Here is a 27,773-nt window from a genome sequence, read left to right on the forward strand (position 1 = left end):
AAGTCACAAAACAAAAAATTTCAAATTAGAACTGCACAGATCTCTATCTAGCTCAAAGGGAGGAAGAGAAAGAGACGAGGATCATCTGATTTGATTTCCAGGAGATAACAATGTCGAGCGATAGCGACGATTTTGACGAAGATGAGCTGCTTCAGATGGCGTTGAAGGAGCAATCTCAGAGAGATCTTACATATCAGAAGCCTTCTTCCGCTGCTTCTCGTAAGCCCGTCGCGAATTTAGTGCAGCAGCCACGGAAACAGAAGACGGCGGCTGCTCCTCCGCCTAGGAAGTCTAGTGGAGGTGCGAAGGCGGCGAGGAAGCCGTCGATGGATGAGGATGATGAATCGGAGGTTGAATTGCTTAGCATTTCGAGCGGGGATGAGGATGTGGGGAATGATCCGGGAAGAGACGGTGGTGGTGGTGGAGGTAGAGGAAGAGGCGGAAGTGGTAAGGAGAGAGGGAGATCGCGGAAGGAAGATAATGTAGCTTGGGATGGTGTGGAGCCTGATTGCTGGAAACGAGTGGATGAAGCTGAGGTACGGTGGTATCTATCTTGTTTGGGATTGATCTGGCTTCGATTTTGATTTCGGCGAGATCAATTTCAAACTCAGAATTTGACTTCTCTTTTGGCTGTATCTATCTTGTTTTGATTTGAAGTAGTCACAAGTAATCGTAGCTTGGTTGATTGATTTTAGGATTCAGTTGTGTGAGTTGAATATTCTGTTCGTGGAATAGTTTTGAGATCTTTGGAAAGGCTTCAATGTGCAGAATTGAATGTGAAAGAGTCAACATAAGGCCATTAGTTAAATTAAAATCATGGCATCACGCAGATTTAGTTGGAAATATGAACATTTCACTTAAATGCTGATGACACTTGGCAGCTTGCCCGCAGGGTTCGTGATATGCGGGAGTCAAGAACAGCAGCACCCGTGACTGAAAAGCTTGAGCGGAAGGTATCTGGAGGCAAGAAGGCGGTTCTTACCAGTTTGCAATCATTCCCTCGTGGCATGGAATGCATTGATCCATTAAATTTAGGGTACTAACTATTATCTTCCATTTGTTTTTCTCACCTTGAAAGTCAATCAGATAGTTTATTCTACCTCTGAGAACATGATATGGCTTTTTTTGTGTACTTCTTAGGATAATAGATAACAAGACTTTGAGATTAATCACTGAATCATCAGAAAGTCTTTCCAAAGCTGAGAAAGTGGATAATGCACTTCGGGGTATGTATTTCTTCATGACCATACTTACAACTTGAGGTTGATTATTAGCTCTTACACCAGACTTGAATTTTCTGCCGCTTACTCGATGTACAACTTCTGTTTTTTTTAGAATTTGACTCGTCTGAGAATTTGCAGAAAAGTTGGTGTACACTTCTGACTATTTCGATCCCAAGCTATTTCTTTCTCGCATTCACCAAGAGACAAGTGCAGCGGACTTGGAATCTGGTGCCCGTGCTCTAAAAAGTGACTTAAAGGGTCGTAATTTACAAAGGAAACAACTGGTGAAGGATAATTTTGACTGCTTTGTCTCGTGTAAAACAACAATTGATGGTATGTATTATTGTACTCAATTGGTTTGGCATATATTTACTTTAATCTTATCTCTTGTCGATGTGAAGTCTACTACCTTTCTTTAAAGATATTGAATCAAAACTGAAACGGATCGAAGATGACCCTGACGGATCGGGAACTACTCATTTGTTTAATTGTATGAAGAGTGTGACATCACGAGCTAGTCGTGCTTTTGAACCGCTTTTTGAGAGACAGGTTGGTATGGTCACATACTATTGTTTTTTGGTGTTGTCCTAGCCTCTTGCTATCTGCGTAAGACTTTTTCGCCATTGTTCGTAGGCCCAAGCTGAGAAGATCAGGTCTGTACAAGGAATGCTTCAGAGATTCCGTACACTCTTCAACTTACCCAGTATAATTCGTAGCAGTATTAGCAAAGGCGAGTATGATTTGGCTGTTCGGGAATACAAGAAGGCGAAGTCTATTGCTCTCCCTTCTCATGTATGCCTGCCCCATTGATCAAACTCTTAAGACAGATACCACTCATGTTCTCCCAGCATTCACTTGTTAAATTTTTATTCACTTGCATTACGCAGCTCGTGAGAAAAGCATAGAGTAACACGTTGCTTACAGGTCAATATACTCAAGCGTGTACTCGAGGAGGTTGAGAAAGTGATGCAGGAGTTTAAATGCACCCTTTACAGGTCTATGGAAGATCCAAAAATAGATTTTACGAGTGTGAGTTCACTATTACTACTTCTATTATAATGTGAAACATGGAATGTACATTCCATCTTTCATTCAAAGAAGTTAAGGATCCTGGTGCATTTTTTTTTTATAAGTTCGCTATCATTTAAGTGTACAATACAAGTTTTCATGTTTCCCTTTTGTAAGATTATGAGTCACCAAATTCATATTTATACAAGACATTTATGTATTTTGTCTCTCCCTTTTCTTCCTCTGCTGGATGCTAAAACTCTTTTGCTTTATTTAGCTGGAAAACACTGTGAGGCTTTTGCTGGAGCTGGAGCCCGAATCAGATCCTGTTTGGCATTACTTAAATGTTCAGGTTAGTGTATTAGACGTTGTTACTCTTTTCACTACCGCTTTCCTAAGTTAGTGCTGAGTAGTGTTTAGTTTCCTGCTAGTTTTGCTTTTAATATCCTGGCTCTCTTAGCCTCTGCTATTTTTCATCTCTTTTCCTTCATATTTGTGGTCTTACTTGGCACCTCTTTAGAAACACACACCACATACAGTTTCTCAGACTATTTATCTAAAGTTTTCTGGTTCATTCTTTTATCAGAACCAAAGGATCCATGGACTGCTTGAAAAGTGTACATTTGATCATGAAGCAAGGATGGAAATTTTGCGCAACCAGGTGCATGAGAGAGCTCTCTCTGACGCGAAGTGGCGACAAATTCAACAAAATGGTGTTCAACTTGTGAGTTCAAATGTGAAGGCAGCTGTATTACTACAATATATGCAAGATTCAGGTTTAAAGATGATAACAATTTGTATTTTCTTCAATCCTTCAGTCAGATGACACGTCTTCTATAGAAGATAATCAAGTTCAAGTTGACCTACCATCAGTAGAGTCGGCAGGGAAAGAACATGATGCTTTGAGGGGAAGATATATCAAAAGATTGACTGCTGCAATCGTATATCATCTCCCTGCATTTTGGAAAACAGCTCTTTCTATTTTCAATGGGAAATTTGCCAAGGTATATGATACTCCTATGTGCTCTGCCCCTGCAATATATAAACTTTGTATTACAATTTTGTATGCTGAGGGCAGTGCCTATTTCTTTCTTTATTCAAATGGAGCTAAATCTTTACTTTGATTTGATTTCTACAAATTCAGTCTTCCCAAGTTAATGATATCAGTAAAGCTGAGGAGAAGGTGGAAGAGGTGAGGTATATAAGTCATTCTTTGGAAGAAGTCGCTGGGATGATACGCAATACCATTTCTGTTTATGAAGAAAAGGTCATCTCCTTTTCTGTCAACTGATGTTTTCATGTCTTTTCTCTGCCATACTGGAAAGATGAACCTGTCATCTGTTTTCATTCATTAGTTCTAATACTTTCCCCCCTGATTATGATTGTGTAGGTGCAAATCACATTTCATGATTTTGACGAATCATACATTCTCCACCCATATATGAGTGATGCCATCAACGAAGTATCAAAAGCATGCCAAGCTTTTGAGGCCAAAGAGTCAGCTCCCCATAGTGCTGGTATGTGAATCTCTTCTGAAGCTTGAGCTTGTTGTTTTGGTAAAATATACTGAGATTATGTATACACGTTTTGGTTCTGGCAGTCATGGCACTAAGAAAAGTTAAAGTGGAAATCACTAAAATATACATCCAAAGGCTTTGCTCTTGGATGAGGGCGTCTACAGAAGAAATATCAAAGGAAGAGACGTGGATCCCAGTTTCTATGCTTGAAAGGAATAGATCTCCATATTCCATCTCTTACCTGCCCCTTGCATTCCGTTCAGTTATCATCTCTGGGATGGAACAAATTAATCTGTAAGTTTCTAGCATCTTGCAGTTACTTGTATATATCCTTTTTTTTAGTCAAACTTACATGTATATATCCAAATACTTAATCTTATGTACATTAATAGTTACAACTTGTTTCTATTACTTTGTAAGAGTTCTTTATATCTATGATGCTAGCTAGACAGTACTCTACTTCTCTCTCTCTCTAGTTAGAGAACAAAATGACAGTTACCAAATTGCCATTTTTATAATTTTGGTTGTCCGTACTATAATCACAAATTATACTCATATGACTAGTGTACAAGTGGAGAATAAGATACAAGCTATCTCATGAGGTGTTGCCTTATATGGCTGCTGATTTCTGCATACTATGTTTACTCCAGGATGATTCTATCTTTTAAAGGTGAAGCTGCTAGATCAGAAGATATGATTGCTCATATTGAGGAAATCCTGATATCTGTTAGACTTGCCTTTTTGAACTGCTTTCTGGATTTTGCTGGTAAGCCTTTTACACCAAACTTTCATGATAATACATGTATAGTTGTATACTGTTCAGAAAAAAAAGAAATGTCGATAGTTATGTTGATATTCTTTTTTTCCATATATGTAGCTCACTTGGAGCAAATTGGTGCTGACCTTTCTCAAGGCACCTCAAAGCGAGAGAGTTGGCAAAATGGATATCCGAACGACCACCAAGAAGAACCATCAATCAATGCTCCTGAAAGTGTCGTTGATCCTCACAAGCAGTTGCTGATGATCTTAAGTAATATAGGTTATTGCCAAGACGAACTTGCCTCTGAGCTTTACAACAAGTACAAATATACTTGGTCACAGTCGAGGTGGGTCTCTTTCTAATTGAACTTCATTGGTGCTTTTTTTAACATCAACATTTTCCTATCTCTGCTGTAACCGGTAGAGAAGTTGGACAAACTTATTCATGCTTATTGTCTCAAATCTCAACCACGATAGTCAGTACCAATGTCGTAATTTTATAATCAAAAGTTTGAATGTCAGTGAGAAATTTTATATGGCATTATAGTTAACTGGCTAATCCCATTCGTCTCTTAAATCTTCCAGGGAAGTTGATGACGACAACAGTGATCTTCAAGATCTAATGATGTCTTTCTCTGGTCTTGGAGAGAAGGTCCTTGAACATTACACTTTTGCTAAGGTAATGCCTGCCTAAGTTAGTTTTAGTTTTGCGCTGTGTGTTAAAGAAATGATACGGTTCTATCGAAGGATAGAAAAAGGAAGATTATTTTCCTAAATCCTTTCCTTTTGCTTCCATATATCTTGTACACAGGCAAACTTGATCAGAACCGCTGCAACAAATTATTTGCTGGACTCTGGTATTCAGTGGGGTGCGGCACCTCCGGTAAAAGTAAGTTGGAAATTCACTCTCAGCTGTGACTTTCTTGTTCCTTGGTATAAACAATGAAAATATACTTGACCTATTTTCTGAAGAAACGATAACTAAACCTTTCTTCAGGGCATACGAGATAATGCTGTTGAGCTGTTACACACTCTGGTTGCTGTCCATGCAGAGGTAATACCGTTGCTTCATCTTACCAAGAGAGTTAGACATTCGAATTTCTATAAAAATTGCTTCTAAACATCACACTTGAGTAATCCTAGAGCTAAACCCAGTTAAACTTATACTAAGAACAATAATTTACAGGTATTTGCGGGTGCCAAACCACTCCTGGACAAAATTCTTGGCACTTTGGTCGAAGGTCTGATTGATACTTTTCTCAGTCTTCTGGAAGAAAACAGATCTGACGACCTGAGTTCAATAGATGCAAATGGTTTCTGCCAATTGATGCTTGAGGTAAATAAAACTTGTTGGTCTTCTCAACTTTATTTGAGTGAATGGGTTAATACGTAAACTAGTTATGATGCGTATCTGATTTTACAAACTATGATGCAGCTAGAGTACTTTGAGACTATACTGAACCCATATTTGACGGTCGATGCAACCGAGTCACTTAAGTCTCTGCAAGGAGCTGTGTTAGAGAAAGCTACAGAGAGTATAAGCGAGACAGTCGAGAACAGCCCGGGAAGGCATCAACGGAAACCAACACGTGGCAGTGAAGATGCAATTTCAGATGACAAACAATCATCCGTATCCCCAGATGACCTCCTTGTAAGAACACTTATCCTTAACCACCACTTGATATGTACCATCTTCAATACTTAAAACCGGTTACAGATTCAACTAAAAGCGGTTTTGCTTGGCCACTGTTGCTGCTTTAGGCTCTTGCACAGCAATGTACAAGCGGAATGCTTCAATTGGAGCTAGAGAAAACCCGTTTGAACAGTGCATGTTTCGTTGAGACCATTCCGTTGGATCCAATGCCGGCAGATGCCTACTCCAGAACATCGATGGATTCTCCGAGCAGAAACTATAGAGAGCCACAGTCAGTGGGTTCTCCGGTTCAAGCCAGACCAAGGCGAAGATAAGAACTTCTCTTTCTTACTCTGATTCGAAGCGCATTGGTGATCATGGCAAGTTTTTCTCAATACTGTATTCGTTCTAATTGATTATACATCACTAATCTTGTTTTTTCACTGTAAATTTACATGTTTACAACATTAACTTTCCTCATGAAATCGATCTTGTTTGTGTTTTCATCCTCCTGAACCATGTATCAGATTTAAAACTTTAACCGATCACATACGGTAAGAAAGTTGACAATACGGAGTACGTTACACACTGCTTCTACTATAACAAAGCGCTCGTTACCAAAATCCGAATACGATATCTCTGCTACATTCGGTTTTAGATGTTTGACATCAAAGAAAACAAACCACACAATTACAATTCAAGAGCTAAAAGTAATCAGAAAAAAGTGCATCTACTCGGCTCCAAATTTGTTCACTAAGATCCCGGCAAAGAACATTTAGGTTGTTCTCAAAGGCGGCGACACCAATATCACTCCATCTCCCCTCACGAATAGAAATGGAAGCGTTCGCTTCGTAGTCTGACAAAAGAAAATTCCATCAGCAGAAAGATCATACAACTGTACAGTTAAAATCGATCCATCATCTCATTTTGGAATCAAAGAGCCTAGTAAGTACGATTCTAATCATAAGCTAAAACATCAACATTTGTTTCAAGTAGAGTTACTAAAGAGCTAATGAAGACTGAACACTCTATGTATCCAGAAGCAGTAACTTCGACAAGTGTTAAAATCAGTATTGAACTCAAAACTAACACAGAGGTATAATAGATAGATACTGTGAAAGCTGAAACTTGAAAATCCTATATACATCAATCAACCAATCCACAAGCCGAAGAGATAAATATATATTTGTTTCAGCTTAGGAAATCACATAAACATACCCGAACAATCTCTTCGTATGTCTCGTCGTCGATTTCAACAGTCGTAATAACCTCTTCAACATCACCCAGAATCATATTCAAATGCTGATCAAAAGCCTGCATACACACACATACACAAATACAAAGTAAACGATTTAGAATCTTGAAACCGAAATCAAATCTGGAATCCGAGTGGGAATGAAAACGAGAAAGTTGTAGAAAAATAGAACGAACGTGAAGCTTGCCGCGGAGTTCACGGTCAGATCGAAGCTTGACATAGATTCTCTCTTCGATACTTAAACGAATCAGATCCAGTGGCTCCCTAACGGTGGCGTCTTCCTCGACGGACATTTTTTTTTTGATTGAAAACTTCCTCGGAGGGTTTTGAAAAATTGCGAACAAGAAAGAATGAGAACAGTCGACTCGCCGATCTCTCTCTCTCTGACCTCACGCAATCGCCACCGTTGATTTCTTAAGTATAAAGATGGTTTTTTTGGGCTCTAAAATATTGGGGCTGAGCCCATATGTTCGCTTTATATTAGTTCTTTTTTTATCAATCAACTTGTAAATGTAAATACAGTAAAAGCGTATCTCATTCAATAAACTAATCTTTGATGACCATAATTAAAAGCAAATTTAGTTTTTTTGGTAAGTAATCTAAAGATAATTAATCATCTAACAATGCAAAATAATCTAGAAGCTTGAAGGAAGTCTCCCCCATGATTATGATTAATCCATGGTTAGTGGAATTTAGCTATGTTATTAAGTCCAATCACAAGGTAAAGGTATCATCAACATATACATAGAACAACATAAAAGTCCAATCACAAGGTACCAATTTGTCATTTCATTAATACTACTAAACTTTATATAATATAGAATAATATTCGCGAGAAATGTGGACGTGAAAACAAAATTAAATTATAAAAAGAAAAAAAAAAAAAAAAAAAAAAAACCTTTTNACATTCACGTTTAGAGAGAGAGAGAAGAGAGAGAGAAACTCTGAGGAAGGAAGCTGACCGGAAAGACGAAAGCAACACAACAAAGTTCCAAACTTTATTTCTGTAAGTTACTACTCTTCCCTTTTTGACTCATCTCTCTCTCTCTCTCTTATTTACCACCGCTTTTAACTTCTTCATCTGGATTCCTCTCTTACTAAAGTCTCCATTTTTAATTCAATTTCCCCAAGATCCAGTAGAGAAAAAGTTTACGCCTTTTTCAAATCGATTCTTGACTCCTTTTTTCTTAAGATCTGTGTGTTTCTCTGATGAGTTAGGAAGTGATTTTGGTGGAGGGAGGTGAAGAGAAATGGATACGAATTTCCCACAAGGAGGTGTAGTTCGTGGTGGAGCTTCTTCTTCTTATGGTGGATTTGATTTACAAGGCGGCTCTATGAGAATCCATCATCAAGATTCCATGAACCAGCATCGACACAATCCTAATTCACGACCACTTCATGAAGGTCTTCCTTTTACTATGGTTACAGGTCAACAAACCTGTGATCATCATCATCATCACCAGAACATGTCTGTGACTGAGCAACACAAAGGTGAAAGAGACAAGAACAACTCTGTGAGTGATGATGATGAGCCGAGTTTTACTGAAGAAGGTTGTGGTGGTGATGGTCATAATAATGAAGCTAACAAATCAACTAAAGGGTCTCCATGGCAAAGAGTTAAGTGGACTGATAAGATGGTTAAGTTGTTGATCACTGCTGTCTCTTATATAGGCGATGACTCGACTATGGATAGTGGTAGTAGAAGGAAGTTTGCTGTTTTGCAGAAGAAGGGTAAGTGGAAATCTGTTTCTAAAGTTATGGCTGAGAGAGGTTATCATGTTTCGCCTCAGCAGTGTGAGGATAAGTTCAATGATTTGAATAAGCGGTATAAGAAGCTGAACGATATGCTTGGTAGGGGAACTTCTTGTCAGGTTGTTGAGAATCCTGCGCTTTTGGATTCGATTGGATACTTGAATGATAAAGAGAAGGATGATGTTAGGAAGATTATGAGTTCTAAACATCTTTTCTATGAAGAGATGTGTTCTTACCATAATGGGAACAGGTTGCATTTGCCTCATGACCTTGCTTTGCAGCGTTCTCTACAGTTGGCGCTGAGGAATAGGGATGAGCATGATAATGAGGAGTCTAGGAAACATCAAATGGAGGATCTTGATGATGAGGATCATGATGGGGAAGGTGATGAACATGATGAGTATGAGGAGCAGCATTATTCACATGGGGATTGTAGGGGGATTCATTATGGAGGTGGTGGTGGTGGTGGTGGGCCTTTGAAGAAGATAAGACAAAGTCATAGCCATGAAGATGCAGACCATCCGAGTCATGTGAATTCTTTGGAATGCAGTAAAGGGAATTTACCTCAGATGCCGTTTTCTCAAGGTGATGTGAATCAAGGTGGGGTAGAGAGTGGGAGAGCAGCTTCGATGCAGAAACAGTGGATGGAGTCCCGGACTCTGCAGTTAGAAGAGCAGAAGCTTCAGATCCAAGTTGAATTGTTGGAATTGGAGAAACAGAGATTTAGGTGGCAGAGGTTTAGTAAGAAAAGGGATCAAGAACTCGAGAGAATGAGGATGGAGAATGAAAGGATGAAACTTGAGAATGATCGGATGGGATTGGAGTTAAAACAAAGAGAACTGGGTGTTGATTTATGAGGGAATTGGCTTGACAGTTCTCTTGATTGGTATATAGCTTCGCTAAATGAAAATTCATTTCTGCTGTTGTAAGCTTGCTTTGATTGAAATGATCTCGAGACTTTGATGTGAGAGATCATTGTGATTGCATCAGTGATGATGATGCTGAGAATATAGTGACACAGGAGTGGTTAGCATAAGCAGCTCTCTAAGGTTTGCTTTAATTTAACCTTTCAGTCACTTTTTCCATGTATACCGTATGGCTTGAAGTTATGGTTAATAACATCATTCTGCTGTAGACATCTTAATCCAATTTTCTGGGGTGTAACCAGTGTTGCAATATTAAGCCAGTTTGCCAATGAGGTGTTGTGTGTTCTTTCACATGGAACCTTAAGTTATTTTGAACTATGTCGAATGAACGAGATTCCTAAACTAAACTGTGAATAACCTTACTGAAAACTAAAATTTCTTCCCTTTTTCTTTTTCTAACTTGGATCCAGAGAAAACCTTTTGCAAATTATTCTTTGGATCATATCTCCTTTACTAGACAATGAATCAGACCTGTTTGCGTTTTGCCTTTACCTTGTTTTAAGACTCTTCAGTTTGAGAATGTTGAATTTGTCCGAAGAATCATGAACCCAAATTTGAAAGGTTTCTCCAGGTTTGACCTCACGTGTTCTTTTAACATGAATGTAAAACATGTTCCTCACTGAAAAAGCCTGTTGTGTTTGCCTGTTTTTGGTCCATCTCATGCTTGCTTCTCCTTTCTAGTTTTCATTTCTCTTTTTTTGGTGGTAGGTGATGAGAATCTTCTTTCCTTCCTGTTGTTTCAAATTAGAGTTTTCTGGATACTTAATAGTTTACTAACAAAGAAAGAACTTCTTCATTATCAAATTTTAAGCATCCTGAAAACTCCAACTTGAATCGAACTCTACTTCTGGCTCTACAGGTTCTGTGTAAACGTTTTTGCTCACTGCTTTATAGACCTGTGTAGTTGAAATCTTGAAAAGATTCATTTTGTAGCATACTTAGTGATGCAATGATCATATATAAGAAGTCAAGCAAGTCTGCCTTGGTGTTTATGGTTCAGCTTTGTTGCTTGGAAACGGAACCCGGTTCCTAATCAAACATGCTCTGTTTGTCACAGTTAACTTTTGTTTGTTCACATTGACTAAACGGGAAGTCATTTTGATGCGATAATCAATGTTGACAAAAAAAGGTAACTGTGACAAAGACTCAAGTTGACGAGAGCCCAAATGGTTACTTCTATATTGTCAAATAGTACCTATTCTTCCCAACTGTTATGGTTTTTTAATCCTTCAAAACAAAACAAAAAACAAATTGTTAAATGGAAGCAAACGTAGACGTTGGGATATATTATATGTCATAAGAAGCATACTTCAACGCCCCCTTGTATTAAACTGATAAGGACTTACTCTTGATCGCCATTTAAGTAGAAAATGTCTTGGCTGTGTAATTGGACAATGAATTATATAGTATTATAAGATTCTGGAAGCAAAGTAAAGAGGAAACTAAGAATGGGTCTCCCAAGAATCTAGACAGATGATTTGAAGAGCCCTGCTTTTTTTTCTTATAAGATGCATATATAGCTGAGATAAGAGAAAAGTATAAGAGGAACAAGTTGTTTGGAGAGAAAGAAACAAAATAAGATGAAGGTGCAAGATCTATTCTTGGTGGCTATTTTCTGCCTTTCTTATACGCAGCTGGTCAAGGGACAACCTTGCCCAAGTACTAGATGTGGCAATGTCAAAATCGAGTACCCTTTTGGCATTTCTTCAGATTGTTACCATGACAACGATCCCAGTTTCAAACTCATTTGTAAGGAAGAGAAGCTATTCCTTAAGAATCTTGAAGTGCTCAGCATTTCTCACAGCAGCCAGCTACGCGTCATGGTTCCTAAATCATTCTCTTGCTTTAATAGTCAAGGGAATATCACTAGTTGGAGTTACTTCAGGGGTCCTAACCTTGGTAACTTGACTCTCTCCGAAAACAACAAGCTAACTGCAATAGGTTGTAACACTTTCGCATTTCTGACCGCTTTTGGAACTCGAAAAAACTCATCAGTTGGATGCACATCATTATGTGAATCTACCCCAGTGGAAAACAGAGAATGTAATGGTGCAGGTTGCTGTCAGAACGCCGTCCCAGAAGCCAGCAATCGTTTCAATTTCAGCCCATATACGTTTACCTACCAGAAGACTTCTGAGCGTACCTATATTAGTAATTGCATTTACGCCTTTCTCGTTGAAAATGGGACGTTTGAGTTCAATGGTGGGGAAGATTTTAACAATCTGCGGAATGTCACGCACTTTCCAGTGGTATTAGATTGGTCTATTGGAAACCAGACATGCGAGCAAGTTGGTAGAGGCATATGCATTGGGGAGAACAGCAAATGTTCCAATTCTACTACCAAAACGGGGTATGTCTGCGTATGTGAAGATGGTTATCATGGGAATCCATATCTTGGTTGCCAAGGTACTTCATGTTAATTTACTCTAATCTTTGTTATTTTAGGTGTTAATCGTTTCACTCACATTCTTGTTTCATCTTGTACTCGTTTTCCGTGGGCCAGATATCAATGAATGTGCTAATACTGACCCTATCCGAAAACACAACTGTGCCGATTCCAACACCTGTGAAAACACGCCTGGAAGTTTTCATTGTAACTGCCAGTCTGGTTTTAACTTAATTGCCACTAACTCTACTATGACCTGCTTACCTATACACACGCCTGTATATGTTCCGCCTGTATATGTTAGATGGACTCAGATTTTTCTTGGTAAGCTCCCCTCACTTGTTCTGGATTATTTTTGTTTCAAAAAAAAACACTTGCTCTAATCATGTGTGTGATTTGACCAGGAACCACCATTGGCTTCTTGGTCATCCTGTTTGCAGTTACCTGTATCAAACAAAGGATGAAGCACCGGAAAGACACTGAGCTCCGACAAAAATTCTTCGAGCAAAATGGCGGCGGCATGTTGATTCAGAGACTCTCAGGAGCAGGGCCATCAAATGTTGATGTCAAAATCTTTGCTGAGGAAGGCATGAAGGAAGCAACTAATGGTTATGATGAGAGCAGGATCCTGGGTCAGGGAGGCCAAGGAACGGTCTACAAAGGGATATTACCTGATAATTCCATAGTTGCTATAAAGAAAGCTCGGCTAGGAGACAGTAGCCAAGTAGAGCAGTTCATCAATGAAGTGCTCGTGCTTTCTCAAATCAACCATAGGAACGTGGTCAAGATCTTGGGATGTTGTTTAGAGACAGAAGTTCCGTTGTTAGTCTATGAGTTCATAACTAATGGCACCCTTTTCGATCACTTGCACGGTTCATTGTTCGATTCTTCTCTAACATGGGAACACCGTCTGAGAATAGCCATAGAAGTTGCTGGAACTCTGTCATATCTACACTCCTCTGCTTCTATTCCAATCATCCATCGTGATATCAAGACTGCTAATATTCTCTTGGATGAAGATTTGACTGCAAAGGTAGCTGACTTTGGTGCATCAAGGCTGATACCAATGGATAAAGAGCAGCTCACAACTATGGTGCAAGGCACTCTCGGCTACTTAGACCCAGAATACTACAACACAGGGTTGTTAAACGAAAAGAGCGATGTTTATAGTTTTGGGGTGGTCCTCATGGAACTTCTCTCAGGTCAAACAGCATTATGCTTTGAACGGCCACAAACCTCGAAACATTTAGTGAGTTACTTTGCTTCTGCCATGAAAGAGAATAGATTGCATGAGATTATTGATGGGCAAGTGATGAACGAGGATAATCAGAAGGAGATCCATGAAGCTGCAAGAGTTGCTATCGAATGTACAAGATTGACGGGAGAAGAAAGGCCAAGGATGAAGGAAGTAGCTGCAGAGCTAGAAGCCCTAAGACTCACAAAAACAAAACATAAATGGTCAGATCAGTATCCTGAAGCAGAGGATGTTGAGCACTTGCTAGGTGTTCAAATCCTATCAGCTCAAGGCGAAACCAGTAGTAGCATTGGCTATGACAGCATCAAGAATGTATCAATATTAGATATTGAAGCTGGCCGCTGATATTTATCAGTCACCAGCTCTGCTAAAATCACATACTATAAAAATCTTTTGTCTGTAAAAAAATCTTAAGTCATATCTCTATTGCTTTACTCTCCCCTTGAATGGTAAACTAGTGCTCATGAATCATCAATTATTCCATATATATTGATAAGTTAATTAGTAAGTTACAAACTAACAACTCAAGATAAACTATATCATCATCTCCTGGTCGAATTCATCACCGATTCAGCTTGATCAACCAAAAGAAAAGCTTGATGAAGAGACGGAGGAGGATCCATAAGCATGATTCGCGTTCTCACAAAGCTTAATTCTTTCTTCAACCCCATCAAAAACCCGTAACGCTGCTCCTTCTCTCTCGCTTCTTTACCTCGTTTCACACCCTCGCAATTACAACCACCGCACTTACACTCAGGTACAGGATCATACTCAGACAACTCCGCCCAAGCTCTCATAAACTTCCCGAAATAACTACCCACAGAGTCGTCACCACCTTGCCTCAACATCGCCAACCTCCCACGAAGCTCGTAGATCTTGAAATCAACACTCGGCACGAACAAAACTCGGAGATACTCCCAAGCTTTATGAGCAGTCTCCGCGAAGGTTACATAGATTTGAAGCTCTTCGCTCAAGGAGCTCCTCATCCAACACTTTACCCTCACGTTACATGTCTCCCATGGTTGATACAGCGGCGAGGTAGGTTCTGGTTGTTGGATTGTGCCGTCGACGAACCCGGTTTTGTTCTTGCTTCGAAGGAAAAGGAGAAAATCACTCTTCCAGATGAAGTAGTTGTCTTCGGATTTGCTTAGTATAGCCATTGGGAGATTCTCGTTGGATTCGTAATCTGGATCGAGATAGTATGGTGATTTAGGATCGAGTGTGGGAGATTCCGCCATTGTCACCTTGCTCTGAGCTCTCGTTACTGTTTGATTTTAGGGTTTGCTTCCCAATTTTTTTTCTAATCTGTATAAATATAAATAGTTGGGCTTACATGGGCTTTAGATTTCTCCTCATAAGCCCAAAGTTTCAGGGTTTATATAATAAGTTCTTCCCGCCTCAATTTGATACTTGTCTTCTGTGTGTGTTGCGTAGTATGGTGGTAAACTCAAAAAATATCAATGTAGTGTTTGTTCAGCAGCTTCACTCATACCATCGTCAGTCACACGAGAGAGTTCAAATGGTTGACCAATGTCCACTACTCTTTTTTTTATTTCTCAAGTAGTTTTCTATTTGATGATCCCATATTTTATAAGCATTTACATGTTTCGATATTTTACTATTTATTCACATTTGAAGATTACTTGCTACTACCAACCATCCTAATCGTTGAATACTGTTAAAACAGAAGCAAAAACGCAGACATTGTGATAATATTAGAAATATATGCAGCAAATTTGAACGTGGTCTTGCTTATGTAAGTTGAGTTTAGTATTGCAATTTGTAGGAACATGGGGGAACGGGTCAGCGAACACTAATCAAGAAAACATCTCCAGACTGAGGATTTTTTTTTCTTTATTTAAGAAAGCCTGAAAGAGATGATTGAAAGAAAAAGAAAAAAAAAACTCAAAAGCGGAACAAAAGTTAGGGAGAAAGAAACAAATTAAGAAAGAAAGAAGGGAGAGAAATTAAAAGGGAGAAGATGATAAAGGTGTGTAGTCGTCTGTTCTCGTTGGTGGCTATCTTCTTTATTGCTTATACGCAGCTAGTGAAGGGGCAACATCAACCTCGCCATGATTGCCAATCTAGATGTGGCAACGTCACAATTGAGTACCCTTTTGGTATTTCTACAGGTTGCTACTATCCTGGGGACGATATTTTCAATATCACTTGTCAGGAAGATAAGCCACATGTCATACAAAACATTGAAGTGAGAAACTTTTATCACAGCGGCCAGATACGCGCTATGCTTCCTCGATCAACTGTTTGCTACGACGGGGAAATAAATAATGAGTTCAGTGCCCTCTGGTTTCAGCTGGATAATTTATCTCTCTCAACTAAAAACAAGTTTACTCTAGTAGGCTGTAACGCTTGGGCACTTCTGAGCACTTTTGGAATGCAAAACTACTCAACTGGATGCTTGTCATTATGCGATTCTCCCTCGGTACCAAATAATAAATGCAATGGTGTAGGTTGCTGTAGAACAGACGTCTCTATCCCTTTGGATAGCAACAGACTTGAAATCCAACCAGCTCGCTTCGAAAACATGACCTCTGTGCAGCACTTTAATCCTTGCAGCTACGCCTTTTTCGTTGAAGATGGTATGTTTAACTTCAGTTCTACAGAGGACCTTAGGAATCTGCGGGGTGTCAAGCAGTTCCCTGTGGTACTAGATTGGTCTATTGGGAACCAGACATGTGAGCAAGCTGGAAGCAGAAACATATGTGGTGGGAACAGCACATGTTTTGATTCTATTCGTGGAAAAGGTTATAACTGCAAATATTTAGATGGTTTTGAGGGGAATCCATACCTTTCAGACGGTTGCCAAGGTACTTTATATTAATTTCTATTGCTTTCTTTATTTCTTTTTTTGAGTGTTAATTGGTTTCCTCATACAAACATTTATTTTTGCATCTTGCCATTTATTCCTTGGACCAGACATCAATGAGTGTACTACTACGAGTACTATCCATAAACATAACTGTTCGGATCCCAAAACCTGTAGAAACAGAGATGGAGGCTTTGATTGTAAGTGTCAATCTGGTTACCGCTTAGATACAACCACTATGAGTTGCAAGCGTAAAGATTTTGAATGGGCTATGATTCTTCTTGGTAAGCTTCCCCTCTCACTGTATCTGGACTTATTGATTTCCAGATCAACTCACTCTAAACATCTATGTGTCTTTGTGGTGTGTGTGATCAGTAACCACTATCGTCTTCTTGGTCATCCTACTTGGCGTTAGTTACATAAAACAAAGGCTAAGGCGCAAGAAAGACACCGAGCTGCGACAACAATTCTTCGAGAAAAATGGTGGTGGCATGTTAATACAGCAACTCTCAGGAGCAGGGCCATCAGATGTTGATGTTAGAATTTTTACGGAGGAATGTATGAAAGAAGCAACTCATGGTTATGATGAGGGCAGAATCTTAGGTCAGGGAGGCCAGGGAACAGTCTACAAAGGGATACTGCCTGACAACTCCATAGTTGCCATAAAGAAGGCTCGGCTTGGAGACCGTAGCCAAGTAGAGCAATTCATTAACAAAGTGCTCGTTCTGTCACAAATCAATCATAGGAACGTGGTCAAGCTCTTGGGATGTTGTTTAGAGACAGAAGTTCCCTTGTTGGTCTATGAGTTCATTACCAGTGGCACCCTTTTTGATCACTTGCATGGTTCATTGTTTGATTCTTCTCTAACATGGGAACACCGTCTGAGGATAGCAATAGAAGTCGCTGGAACTCTTGCATATCTGCATTCCTCTGCTTCTATTCCAATCATCCACCGAGATGTCAAGACTGCCAATATCCTACTGGATGATAACTTAACTGCAAAAGTAGCTGACTTTGGTGCATCAAGGCTGATACCGATGGACCAAGAGCAGCTCACAACAATGGTGCAAGGCACTCTAGGTTACCTAGACCCAGAATACTACAACACAGGGCTTCTGAACGAGAAGAGCGATGTTTATAGTTTCGGAGTAGTCCTCATGGAACTGCTATCAGGTCAAAAGGCATTGTGTTTTGAACGGCTAGAGACCTCAAAACATCTAGTGAGTTACTTTGTCTCTGCCATGAAAGAGAATAGGTTGCATGAGATTATTGACGGCCAAGTGCTAAACGAGTATAATCAAAGGGAGATCCAGGAGGCTGCAAGAATTGCTCTTGAGTGTACAAGACTTATGGGAGAGGAAAGGCCAAGGATGAAAGACGTAGCTGCAGAGCTAGAGGCCTTGAGAGTCAAGACAACCAAACATAAGTGGTCAGATCAGTATCCGCAGGAGGTTGAGCATTTTCTTGGTGTTGAAATATTATCAGCGCAGGGTGATACCAGTAGCATTGGCTATGACAGCATCAAGAATGTTGCAATATTAGACATTGAAGCTGGCCGCTGATATTTATCAGCCCAGCTTTGACAAAAGCAAATGTAATGTGCTTTTTCTTGTTTTATAAAGGAATCTTAATGCAATGTGATTAATCAATATATCTTAATAGATCTTCCCTATTAATCAATCTTTATATCTGAAAAAGAAAATCAATTAAAATAACTGTTAAGAAAAAGGGTATGTCATGAAAATAATTAGAGTAGAGTTTGAGGAAGAAGGTTGAGCAATGTCGGCCACTATTGAATAATATATTACCATTTCTTCCCATTTGAAGATTCCTTGCAAATTATATATATGGGAATATGAAGCATACTTAAACGTTATCCTCGTGCTACATTGACATGGTACATGGTCTTGTTTGTGTTGTAGTATTTCAGAATACTGCAATTTCTTGGAAAATGGGAACATGATTGCAATAATCAAAGATAGATCCACGGGAGAGGAAAGGAAAGGATATTATAATAAACTGAAGCAGAGGATATTGGGCACAAGAAGAAACAAGTAGCACACATTAGCACTGGCTATGACAGCATCAAGAATGTAATAATATTGGACACTGAAGCTGGCCGCTAAAATTTATCATTACCACTCTGTTTAAGTAAAGAAATATGACATTCAAAAACCCATTTAAGCTCAACCTTGTGTAGATCATCAACTATTCTGTTTATAACTCCCATGTGATTTGTAAGGTAACCGCAAAAACAAAAGAGTTCCAATTGGAGTCTAGTGTTTTGCTTTTTTATACTTTCGATTTTCTTGTTTTTTAAATCTCCAATTCTCCATCATATATATTTATTATGATTATTGGATTTTCTCGCCTCTATTGATACTTGTGTATTGCGTGGTATGTACGTAACTAAAAAAGGGATTATATGTTGTAAACTGTACATTTGATCCGCAGCTTGACTCATATATTTTTTTCGTTACTCTACCTAAAACTTTGATATTTTCGTTTCTAAATTAGCTTTATCATTCTTGTTGCATATACTCAGACAACTCCGCCCAACCTCTCATAAACTTCGCGAAATACTTACCCACAGATTCGTCACCACCTTGCCTCAACATCGCCAGCCTCCCACGAAGCTCGTAGATCTTGAAATCAACACTCGGCACAAACAAAACTCGGAGATCATCCCAAGCTTTATGAGCAGTCTCCGCGAAGGTTACATAGATTAGAAGCTCTTCGCTCAACGAACTCATCATCCAACACTTTACCCTCGCGTTACATGTTTCCCATGGATGATACAGTGGCGAGGAAGGAAGGTCTGGTTGCTGGATTGTGCCGTCGACGAATCCGGTTTTGTTCTTGCTTCGAAGGAAAAAGAGAAAATCACTGTTCCAGATGAAGTAGTTGTCTTCAGCGAGTGTGGGAGATTCCGCCATTGTCACCGGCCGACACCGTGACTCACTTGCTCTGCTCTGAGCTCTCGTTAGTCGTTACTGTTTGATTTTTTAGGGGTTGTTTCTTTTTTTCTAATCTTAAGTATAAATAGTTGGGCTTACATGGGCTTTTGATATCTCCTCCTAAGCCCAAAGTTTCAGGGTTCATATAGTAAAATCTTCCCGCCTCAATTATTACTTGTGTTGGGTGTGTTGCGTAGTATGGTGGTAAACTGAAAAAATATCAATGTAGTGTTTGTTCCACAGCTTCACTCATACTATCGTCACACAAGAGGATAGATTTCAAATCGTTGACCAATACTTTTTATAATTGTCAAGTAGTTTTCTATTTGTTGATATCCCATATTTTAAGCATAGACATGTCTTAATATTTAGTTATTTTACTATTTATTCACATTTGTAAATTCATTGCTTCTACCAACCATCCTAATCGTTGAATACTGTTAAACAGAAACAAACACAGACGTTGTGATGTAATAATATTAGAAATATATACGTATGCAGCAAATTTGAACGTGGTCTTCTTGCTTATGTAAGTTGAGTTTAGTATTTGCCATTTGTAGGAAATTAAATGAGGAACGGGTCAGCAAACACTAATCAAGAAAACATCTCAAGACTGAGGATTGTTTCCTATTAAAGAAAAAGCCTCAAAGAGATTATTAAAAAAAAAAAAAAAGATCAAAAGAGTAACAAAGTTAGAGAGAAAGAAACAAACAAAGAAAGAGAGAAATTAAAAAGGGAGAAGATGATAAAGGTGTGTAGTCGTCTGTTCTTGTTGGTGGCTATCTTCTCCATTGCTTATACGCAGCTAGTGAAAGGGCAACATCAACCTCGACAAAATTGCCAATCTAAATGTGGTAATTTCACTATTGAGTACCCTTTTGGTATTTCTACAGGTTGTCACTATCCCGGAGATAAGAGTTTCAAAATCACCTGTAAGAAAGATAAACCAAATGTCAGACGCAACATTGAAGTGAAAACCTTTGATCACAGCGGCCAGCTACGCGTCCTGCTTAATCGATCTACTGTTTGCTACGACGAGGAAGCAAATATTGAAGTCAACTCCTACCGGCTTAAGCTGGATAATTTCTCTCTCCCCCCCAACAACAAGTTTACTGTAGTCGGCTGTAACGCTTGGGGGCTTCTGCGCACTTTTGGAGTGCAAAACCACTCAACTGGATGCTTGTCATTATGCGATTCTCCCCCGGCGCCACATAGTAAATGCAATGGTGCAGGTTGCTGCAGAACAGACGTCTCTATCCCGTTGGATAGCAATAGACTTCAAACTGGATCAGAGCGCTTCGAAAACATGACTTCTGTGAAGCACTTTAATCCTTGCACCTACGCTTTTCTCGTTGAAAATGGTATGTTTAACTTTAGTTCTAAAGAGGACCTTAAGAATCTGCGGGGTGTCAAGCAGTTCCCTGTGGTACTAGATTGGTCTATTGGGAACCAGACGTGTGAGCAAGCTGGAAGCAGAAACATATGTGGTGGGAACAGCACATGTTTTGATTCTACTCGTGGAAAGGGTTATAACTGCAAATGTTTAGACGGTTTTGAGGGGAATCCATACACTTCAGACGGTTGCCAAGGTACTTGATAATAATTTATTTAGCTTTCTTTCTTTCTTTTTTTTGAGAGTTAATTGTTTTACTCATACATACATTTCTTGTTGCATCTTGCCCTCTTTTTCCTTGGAACAGACATCAATGAGTGTACTACTACGAGTTCTATCCTCAAACATAATTGTTCGGATCCCAAAACCTGTAGAAACAGAGATGGAGGCTTTGAATGTAAGTGTCGATCTGGTTACCGCTTAGATAAAACCACTATGAGCTGCAAGCGTAAAGATTTTGGATGGGCTATGATTCTTCTTGGTAAGTTTCCCCTCTCACTGTTTCTGGACATATTGTTTTCCAGATCAACTCACTCTAATCATCTATATGTCTTTGTGGTGTGTGTGTGATCAGTAACCACTATTGTCTTCTTGGTCATCCTACTTGGCATTAGTTACATAAAACAGAGGCTGAGGCGTCGGAAAGACACCGAGCTACGACAACAATTCTTCGAGAAAAATGGTGGTGGCATGTTAATACAGCGACTCTCAGGAGCAGGGCCATCAAATATTGATGTTAAAATCTTTACTGAGCAAGGCATGAAGGAAGCAACTAATGGTTATGAGGAGAGTAGAATACTGGGTCAGGGAGGCCAAGGAACAGTCTACAAAGGGATATTACCAGATAACTCCATAATTGCTATAAAGAAAGCTCGGCTTGGAGACAATAGCCAAGTAAAGCAGTTCATCAACGAAGTGCTCGTGCTTTCTCAAATTAACCACAGGAACGTGGTCAAACTATTAGGCTGCTGCCTAGAGACTGAAATACCCTTGTTGGTCTATGAGTTCATTAACAGTGGGACCCTTTACGATCACTTGCACGGTGCCATCTACGATTCTTCTCTTACATGGGAACACCGTCTAAGGATAGCAATAGAAGTCGCTGGAACTCTCTCATATCTGCACTCCTCTGCTTCTATTCCCATAATCCACCGCGATGTCAAGACTGCTAATATTCTCTTGGATGAAGACTTAACTGCAAAAGTAGCTGACTTTGGTGCGTCAAGGCTGATACCAATGGATAAAGAGCAGCTCACAACTATGGTGCAAGGCACTCTAGGTTACTTAGACCCAGAGTACTACACCACAGGGTTACTGAACGAGAAGAGCGATGTTTACAGTTTCGGAGTAGTCCTCATGGAACTGCTCTCAGGTCAAAAGGCATTGTGCTTTGAACGGCTAGAGACCTCAAAACATCTAGTGAGTTATTTTGTTTCTGCCATGAAAGAGAATAGGTTGCATGAGATTATTGACCGGCAAGTAATGAAGGAGGATAATCAGAGAGAGATCCATGAAGCTGCAAGAGTTGCTCTTGAGTGTACAAGACTTATGGGAGAGGAAAGGCCAAGGATGAAAGACGTAGCTGCAGTGCTAGAAGCCTTGAGAGTCAAAACAACCAAACATAAGTGGTCAGATCAGTATCCGAAGGAGGTTGAGCATTTGCTTGGTGTTCAAAACTTATCAGCGCAGGGTGATACCAGTAGCATCGGCTATGACAGCATCAAGAATGTAGCAATATTAGACATTGAAGCTGGCCGCTGATATTTATTAGTCCAGCTCTCACAAACGCAAATGTAATGTGATTTTTTCTTGTGTTGTAAAGGAATCTTAGTGCTTCACATATTCTTAGTGTTACCTCTTTAAAAAAAGGAAAAAAACAATGGCTACAAATAATATGGTATAAAGGGGACAAAAACAAATTCGTTAAGGAACACTAAAACTTTTTCCAACAAAAAGCATCAAAAGAAAACAGAGGATGTTGTTGTGATCAGGAGGCTTCTTCTACATCTTCCCTATTTATCAATCTTTTCATATGTTAAAAAGAAAACCAATTAAAATAACTGTTAATCACTTTTAGTTGGTCTTGTTTGTGTTGTAGTATTTCAGAATCCTGCAATTCTTGGAAAATGGGAACATGACTGCAATAATCAAAAAGAGATCCACGGAAGCGGCCGGAGTTGTTGTTGACTGTACAAGAGTGACGGGAGAGGAAAGGAGAGGATATTATAATAACCTGAAGCAGAGGATATTGAGCACAAGAAGAAACAAGTATGACAGCATTGGACACTGAAGCAGAGGATATATATCATTACCACTCTGTTTAAGTATCAAAACATGACATTCAAAAAACCATTTAAGGTCGATCTTATTGATCATCAAATATTCTATTTATAACTCCCCTTTGATGTGTAAGCTAACGGGAAAAACAAAAGAGTTATAATTCGAGTCGAGTGTTTGTTTTTTAATACTTTCAATTTTCTTGTTCTTCAATCTCCATAATATATATGTACTTGAACCTAACTAATGGGTTTAGATATCACATCCTGGCTCCAAAGTTGATACTTGTGTATTGTGTGGTATGTACGTAACTAGATTTGAAAAAAAAAGGCTCATTGACTCATATTTTTTTATTACTCTACCTAAAACTTTGATATTTTCGTTTTCTAAAATTAACTTTACCATTCTTGTTGCATAAGATTGCTCTGCTTTTGTAACCATTAAAATAATTTTTCCGTTACAAAAATATGCTCTGTTGAGTGATGATATTAGTAATGATGGTTTCAAAAACAGCTTTCACTCATATTAGAGTGAGTAGAGCCAATCCAAATGAGATTATTATTAGTAATGATTGACGTTGACGAAGACGTTAAAAGTGGTTGACTTGTGACACTGTAGTCATAATATTTACTATTCTTCTCACTTTTTGTACATAGAGAAAAAAAGAGAAGGAAGATTCCTTGCAAGTTGCAACTACATACCAAGCGTCTTATTCTTTGAATAGTAAGAGGTAATTCACTGTTTGGAGAAACCAAATTGGACTCTTCACTAGGAGTTAAAGCAAACAAAATATCAAGAAAACATAAGAGGGGCCGGGACAGAGACTGAAGCAAACGTACAATAAAGGTTTTGATTGAGTAGTTGAATTTTCGTCTAGCAGTTTCCTGCAATTTCTGAGAAAATGGGAACGGGTTCTTTTCCTACAATAAAGGCCTCAAGGAGATGACTGATGAGAGAAAACTCAAAAGAGAAACAAAGTTAGAGAGAAAGATAGAGTCAAAATAGAGGTAGAAGATGAAGTTGCAGGAGGGTCTGTTCTTGGTGGTTATATTCTGTCTTTCATATACACTTCTGGTCAAGGGGCAAACTCAACATCAACCTCGCAAGGATTGCCAAACTAAATGTGGCAACGTCAAAATAGAGTATCCTTTTGGCATTTCTTCAGGTTGTTACTATCCAGGAAACGAAAGCTTCAGTATCACCTGCAAGGAAGATAGGCCACATGTCTTACGCGGCCTTGAAGTGAAAAACTTTTATCACCGCGGCCAGATACAAGTTCTGCTTAATGTATCCTCTTCTTGCAGCAACGCCCAAGGAAATGAAACTTTGGGCTACAGCGATTTTACACTGGATGATTTATCTCTCTCAGCCAACAATAAGTTTACTGTAGTAGGCTGTAATGTTTTAGGAATTGTGAGCTCTTCTGAAATGGAAGATTATTCAACTGGATGCATGTCAGTATGCAATGTTCCACCGCCAAAAAATGGAAAATGTGATGGTGTAGGTTGCTGCAGAACAAACGTTTCTTTCCCCTTGGATAGCTATACATTCGGATTTTTTTCAGGTCGCATACCAAACATGACTTCCGTGGACAAGTTTAATCCTTGCACCTACGCTTTCCTCGTCGAAGATGATGAGTTTATCTTCAGTTCTTTAGAAGATCTTAAGAATCTGCGAAATGAAACGCAGTTCCCTGTGTCACTAGATTGGTCTATTGGAAACAAGACATGTGAGCAAGCTGGAAGCACAAGAATATGCGGTGGGAACAGCACATGTTCTGATTCTACTACTAGAGGCGGGTATATCTGCACATGTAACCAAGGTTTTGATGGGAATCCATACATTTTAGACGGTTGCCGAGGTACTTTATATTAATTTCTTTTGCTTTCTTTCATTCTTTCTTCTTTTGTGCGTTAATTGGTTTCCTCATACATACATTTCTTTTTGTGTCTTGCCCTCTTTGACCTTGGACCAGACATCAATGAGTGTACGACTAGTAACAGTAACCATAAACATAATTGTTCGGATCCCAACACCTGTAGAAACAGAGATGGAGGCTTTGATTGTAAGTGTCGCTCTGGTTACCGCTTAGATACAACCACTATGAGCTGCAAGCGTAAAAATTTTGGATGGGCTATGATTCTTCTTGGTAAGCTTCCCCCTCTCACTGTTTCTGGACTTATTCCCGCATCAACTCATTCTAATCATCTATCTGTCTCTGTGATGCGTGTGATCAGTGACCACTATCGTCTTCTTGGTCATCCTTCTTGGCGTTAGTTTCATACAACATAAGCTGAGGCGCCGGAAAGACACAGAGCTGCGACAACAATTCTTTGAGAAAAATGGTGGTGGAATGTTGATACAGCGACTCTCAGGAGCAGGGCCATCAAATGCTGATGTTAAAATTTTTACTGAGGAAGGCATGAAGGAAGCAACTAATGGTTATGATGAAAGCAGAATCCTGGGTCAGGGAGGCCAGGGGACAGTCTACAAAGGTATATTGCTAGATAATTCTGTAGTTGCTATAAAGAAAGCTCGGCTAGGAGACCGTAGCCAAGTTGAGCAGTTCATCAATGAAGTGCTCGTGCTTTCACAAATCAACCATAGGAACGTGGTCAAGCTCTTGGGATGTTGTCTAGAGACAGAAGTTCCCTTGCTGGTCTACGAGTTCATTAACAGTGGCACTCTTTTCGATCACTTACACGGTTCTCTGTTTGATTCTTCTCTAACATGGGAACACCGTCTGAGGATAGCTGTAGAAGTCGCTGGAACTCTTGCTTATCTTCACTCCTCTGCTTCTATTCCAATCATCCACCGAGATGTCAAGACTGCCAATATCCTCCTGGATGATAACTTGACTGCAAAAGTGGCTGACTTTGGTGCATCAAGGTTGATACCGATGGACCAAGAGCAGCTCACAACAATGGTGCAAGGAACTCTCGGCTATTTAGACCCAGAATACTACAACACAGGGCTTCTGAACGAGAAGAGCGATGTTTACAGTTTTGGGGTAGTCCTCATGGAACTTCTCTCAGGTCAAAAGGCATTGTGCTTTGAACGGCTAGAGACCTCAAAACATCTAGTGAGTTACTTTGTCTCTGCCATGAAAGAGGATAGGTTGCATGAGATTATTGACGGCCAAGTGCTAAACGAGTATAATGAAAAGGAGATCCAGGAAGCTACAAGAATTGCTCTTGAGTGTACAAGACTTATGGGAGAGGAAAGGCCAAAGATGAAAGAAGTAGCTGCGGAGCTAGAGGCCTTGACAGTCAAAACAACCAAACATAAGTGGTCGAATCAGTATACTGAGGAGAATGAACAATTGATTGGTGGTCACATCTTGTCTGCACAAGGCGATACCAGTAGCACTGGCTATGACAGCATCAAGAATGTAGCAATATTAGACATTGAAGCTGGCCGCTGATAAAATCACATGTATCTCTTTTGTTTTTAAATAATGTTTAACTATCTCTTTGTTCTTTTCTTTTTCTTTTTTTGTGCAAGAATATATTTACGCTTGAGATCATAAATAATATGTTCATAACTCCTCTTCTTAAGTCTATCAGAGCATGGCCACTGGAGGTACTCATAGGGTAGCATCATTCCATTAGATGATTCTTTTGGTTATGCTGCAAAAGAATTAGCAAGCATCGGTGAGGTTTTGAGGATGAGGAAGAGGTGCAGTTACTAGCATAGTAGTTTGTCTGCAAGTGTCATCATAATATAACAGACTCTTACATGTTTACTTTTAACCAGGAAACAAAGATGTCAAGCCGCACAACGATATCCCCTCCTAACTTAACCAAGATGGTTAAGTTCTTCATCTTGACATCTTGAGCCCACGCTATGTCATGTGGAAGAAGGTTAAGAGTGGATTTAGGAGTTGTAGAAGGTATTTGTTATCTATCAGATCAATGACCTGAGATTACATTTGATCTCAGCACAAAAGTGAATGTCTCTGTTTTTTTTTTTTTTTTTTTTTTTTNAATTACTGCAAGTATTGAGAGAATGAGCACATATTATTTTTCAACTTGCAAACCTACCAAGGTTTCTTTAGTGGAAGATGATTTTGGTTTAAGTTCTTATTGAATTGCTTTAATCTATATAATAATAACAATCTGAAAAAATGCCAACAACAGTTGCGACTTTTCGTCGTACCTTTTCGTTATATATATATTTTATTTTATTTTGAAAGAAAATTTCAACAGTTGCATCTTTTTAAAAAGTTGCATCTGTTAAATGTAGAGTTGTGTATCTTACAAACAATTGTGTCTATTCGAATGTTCACATCTATAGAAATTTTTATATAAATGACTTCTTATCACTGTATTCAAATATTCTTTTTTTATATATTTTTGACAGAAAATTTCAACGGTTGCGTCTCTCTAAAAAGTTGTGTCTGTTGAATATAGAGTTATGTCTTTTACAAACAATTGTGTCTATTCAAATGTTTGCATCTATATAAATTTATAGATAAGTGACTTCTCATCATTGTATTCAAAAATTTTTTATTTTATATTTTTGACAAAAAATTTTCACAGTTGCGTATCTCTAAAAAGTTGTGTCTGTTGAATATAGAGTTATGTCTTTTACAAACAATTGTGT

The 27,773-nt window shown here is 39.1% G+C and overlaps 7 protein-coding genes across 10 annotated transcripts; 5 read left to right on the forward strand and 2 right to left on the reverse strand.

Annotated features, from left to right (window-relative positions):
* On the forward strand, nucleotides 11-6,648 carry LOC104756475 (exocyst complex component SEC5B-like). Of its 2 annotated transcripts, none has more exons than XM_010479076.1 (21): nucleotides 11-536; nucleotides 882-1,036; nucleotides 1,141-1,226; nucleotides 1,362-1,556; nucleotides 1,645-1,772; nucleotides 1,857-2,015; nucleotides 2,148-2,252; nucleotides 2,509-2,583; nucleotides 2,818-2,955; nucleotides 3,050-3,235; nucleotides 3,376-3,498; nucleotides 3,622-3,748; nucleotides 3,832-4,042; nucleotides 4,399-4,514; nucleotides 4,626-4,854; nucleotides 5,093-5,186; nucleotides 5,319-5,396; nucleotides 5,505-5,561; nucleotides 5,694-5,843; nucleotides 5,943-6,158; nucleotides 6,269-6,648. In XM_010479076.1, the coding sequence occupies exons 1-21, from the start codon at nucleotides 111-113 to the stop codon at nucleotides 6,473-6,475; spliced, it is 3,261 nt and encodes a 1,086-aa protein (XP_010477378.1). In that variant the 5' UTR covers nucleotides 11-110; the 3' UTR covers nucleotides 6,476-6,648. The 2 variants fall into 2 exon arrangements, with proteins under 2 accessions (XP_010477378.1, XP_010477379.1); XM_010479077.2 differs by having other exon boundaries at nucleotides 393-536; nucleotides 893-1,036.
* On the reverse strand, nucleotides 6,718-7,791 carry LOC104756476 (sm-like protein LSM3A). The gene is made up of 3 exons (XM_010479078.1): nucleotides 7,572-7,791; nucleotides 7,359-7,454; nucleotides 6,718-6,996 (listed from the first exon to the last, which is right to left on the reverse strand). Exons 1-3 carry the CDS (start codon nucleotides 7,686-7,688, stop codon nucleotides 6,916-6,918), a joined length of 294 nt encoding a protein of 97 aa, XP_010477380.1. The 5' UTR covers nucleotides 7,689-7,791; the 3' UTR covers nucleotides 6,718-6,915.
* Nucleotides 8,306-10,342, forward strand: LOC104756477. The gene is made up of 2 exons (XM_010479079.1): nucleotides 8,306-8,401; nucleotides 8,614-10,342. The coding sequence occupies exon 2, from the start codon at nucleotides 8,646-8,648 to the stop codon at nucleotides 10,002-10,004; it is 1,359 nt and encodes a 452-aa protein (XP_010477381.1). The 5' UTR covers nucleotides 8,306-8,401; nucleotides 8,614-8,645; the 3' UTR covers nucleotides 10,005-10,342.
* LOC104756479 (wall-associated receptor kinase 4-like) lies at nucleotides 11,523-14,148 on the forward strand. Its single transcript, XM_010479081.1, has 3 exons — nucleotides 11,523-12,479; nucleotides 12,577-12,783; nucleotides 12,864-14,148. Exons 1-3 carry the CDS (start codon nucleotides 11,654-11,656, stop codon nucleotides 14,057-14,059), a joined length of 2,229 nt encoding a protein of 742 aa, XP_010477383.1. The 5' UTR covers nucleotides 11,523-11,653; the 3' UTR covers nucleotides 14,060-14,148.
* Nucleotides 14,121-14,996, reverse strand: LOC104756478. The gene has a single exon (XM_010479080.2). The coding sequence runs from the start codon at nucleotides 14,950-14,952 to the stop codon at nucleotides 14,257-14,259; it is 696 nt and encodes a 231-aa protein (XP_010477382.1). The 5' UTR covers nucleotides 14,953-14,996; the 3' UTR covers nucleotides 14,121-14,256.
* LOC104756480 (wall-associated receptor kinase 5-like) lies at nucleotides 15,545-18,153 on the forward strand. Its single transcript, XM_010479082.2, has 3 exons — nucleotides 15,545-16,542; nucleotides 16,652-16,825; nucleotides 16,917-18,153. Exons 1-3 carry the CDS (start codon nucleotides 15,696-15,698, stop codon nucleotides 18,101-18,103), a joined length of 2,208 nt encoding a protein of 735 aa, XP_010477384.1. The 5' UTR covers nucleotides 15,545-15,695; the 3' UTR covers nucleotides 18,104-18,153.
* On the forward strand, nucleotides 20,139-26,725 carry LOC104756482 (wall-associated receptor kinase 5-like). Of its 3 annotated transcripts, none has more exons than XM_010479083.2 (3): nucleotides 20,139-21,087; nucleotides 21,199-21,372; nucleotides 21,466-22,652. In XM_010479083.2, exons 1-3 carry the CDS (start codon nucleotides 20,241-20,243, stop codon nucleotides 22,650-22,652), a joined length of 2,208 nt encoding a protein of 735 aa, XP_010477385.1. In that variant the 5' UTR covers nucleotides 20,139-20,240. The 3 variants fall into 3 exon arrangements, with proteins under 3 accessions (XP_010477385.1, XP_019095158.1, XP_010477386.1); XM_010479084.2 differs by lacking the exons at nucleotides 20,139-21,087; nucleotides 21,199-21,372; nucleotides 21,466-22,652 and adding exons at nucleotides 23,952-25,029; nucleotides 25,144-25,317; nucleotides 25,406-26,725; XM_019239613.1 differs by lacking the exons at nucleotides 20,139-21,087; nucleotides 21,466-22,652 and adding an exon at nucleotides 25,406-26,725 and having other exon boundaries at nucleotides 21,312-21,372.

The sequence above is a fragment of the Camelina sativa genome, chromosome 17 (assembly GCF_000633955.1).
Source record: "Camelina sativa cultivar DH55 chromosome 17, Cs, whole genome shotgun sequence".
NCBI lineage: Eukaryota > Viridiplantae > Streptophyta > Magnoliopsida > Brassicales > Brassicaceae > Camelina > Camelina sativa.

What these genes read in the sequence shown, in the direction of transcription:
- LOC104756475 (XM_010479076.1), top strand. Translation starts at nt 111, where the DNA reads ATGTCGAGCGATAGCGACGATTTTGACGAAGATGAGCTGCTTCAGATG. An exon ending in ATTGATCCATTAAATTTAGG is followed by an intron (nt 1,037 to 1,140) that starts GTACTAACTATT and finishes TGTACTTCTTAG; the next exon opens with GATAATAGATAACAAGACTT. An exon ending in TCAATGGGAAATTTGCCAAG is followed by an intron (nt 3,236 to 3,375) that starts GTATATGATACT and finishes CTACAAATTCAG; the next exon opens with TCTTCCCAAGTTAATGATAT.
- LOC104756476 (XM_010479078.1), bottom strand. Translation starts at nt 7,688, where the DNA reads ATGTCCGTCGAGGAAGACGCCACCGTTAGGGAGCCACTGGATCTGATT. An exon ending in AACTCCGCGGCAAGCTTCAC is followed by an intron (nt 7,455 to 7,571) that starts GTTCGTTCTATT and finishes GTGTGTATGCAG; the next exon opens with GCTTTTGATCAGCATTTGAA. An exon ending in CATACGAAGAGATTGTTCGG is followed by an intron (nt 6,997 to 7,358) that starts GTATGTTTATGT and finishes TTCTTTTGTCAG; the next exon opens with ACTACGAAGCGAACGCTTCC.
- LOC104756477 (XM_010479079.1), top strand. Translation starts at nt 8,646, where the DNA reads ATGGATACGAATTTCCCACAAGGAGGTGTAGTTCGTGGTGGAGCTTCT.
- LOC104756479 (XM_010479081.1), top strand. Translation starts at nt 11,654, where the DNA reads ATGAAGGTGCAAGATCTATTCTTGGTGGCTATTTTCTGCCTTTCTTAT. An exon ending in TCCATATCTTGGTTGCCAAG is followed by an intron (nt 12,480 to 12,576) that starts GTACTTCATGTT and finishes TCCGTGGGCCAG; the next exon opens with ATATCAATGAATGTGCTAAT. An exon ending in ATGGACTCAGATTTTTCTTG is followed by an intron (nt 12,784 to 12,863) that starts GTAAGCTCCCCT and finishes TGATTTGACCAG; the next exon opens with GAACCACCATTGGCTTCTTG.
- LOC104756478 (XM_010479080.2), bottom strand. Translation starts at nt 14,952, where the DNA reads ATGGCGGAATCTCCCACACTCGATCCTAAATCACCATACTATCTCGAT.
- LOC104756480 (XM_010479082.2), top strand. Translation starts at nt 15,696, where the DNA reads ATGATAAAGGTGTGTAGTCGTCTGTTCTCGTTGGTGGCTATCTTCTTT. An exon ending in CCTTTCAGACGGTTGCCAAG is followed by an intron (nt 16,543 to 16,651) that starts GTACTTTATATT and finishes TCCTTGGACCAG; the next exon opens with ACATCAATGAGTGTACTACT. An exon ending in ATGGGCTATGATTCTTCTTG is followed by an intron (nt 16,826 to 16,916) that starts GTAAGCTTCCCC and finishes GTGTGTGATCAG; the next exon opens with TAACCACTATCGTCTTCTTG.
- LOC104756482 (XM_010479083.2), top strand. Translation starts at nt 20,241, where the DNA reads ATGATAAAGGTGTGTAGTCGTCTGTTCTTGTTGGTGGCTATCTTCTCC. An exon ending in CACTTCAGACGGTTGCCAAG is followed by an intron (nt 21,088 to 21,198) that starts GTACTTGATAAT and finishes TCCTTGGAACAG; the next exon opens with ACATCAATGAGTGTACTACT. An exon ending in ATGGGCTATGATTCTTCTTG is followed by an intron (nt 21,373 to 21,465) that starts GTAAGTTTCCCC and finishes GTGTGTGATCAG; the next exon opens with TAACCACTATTGTCTTCTTG.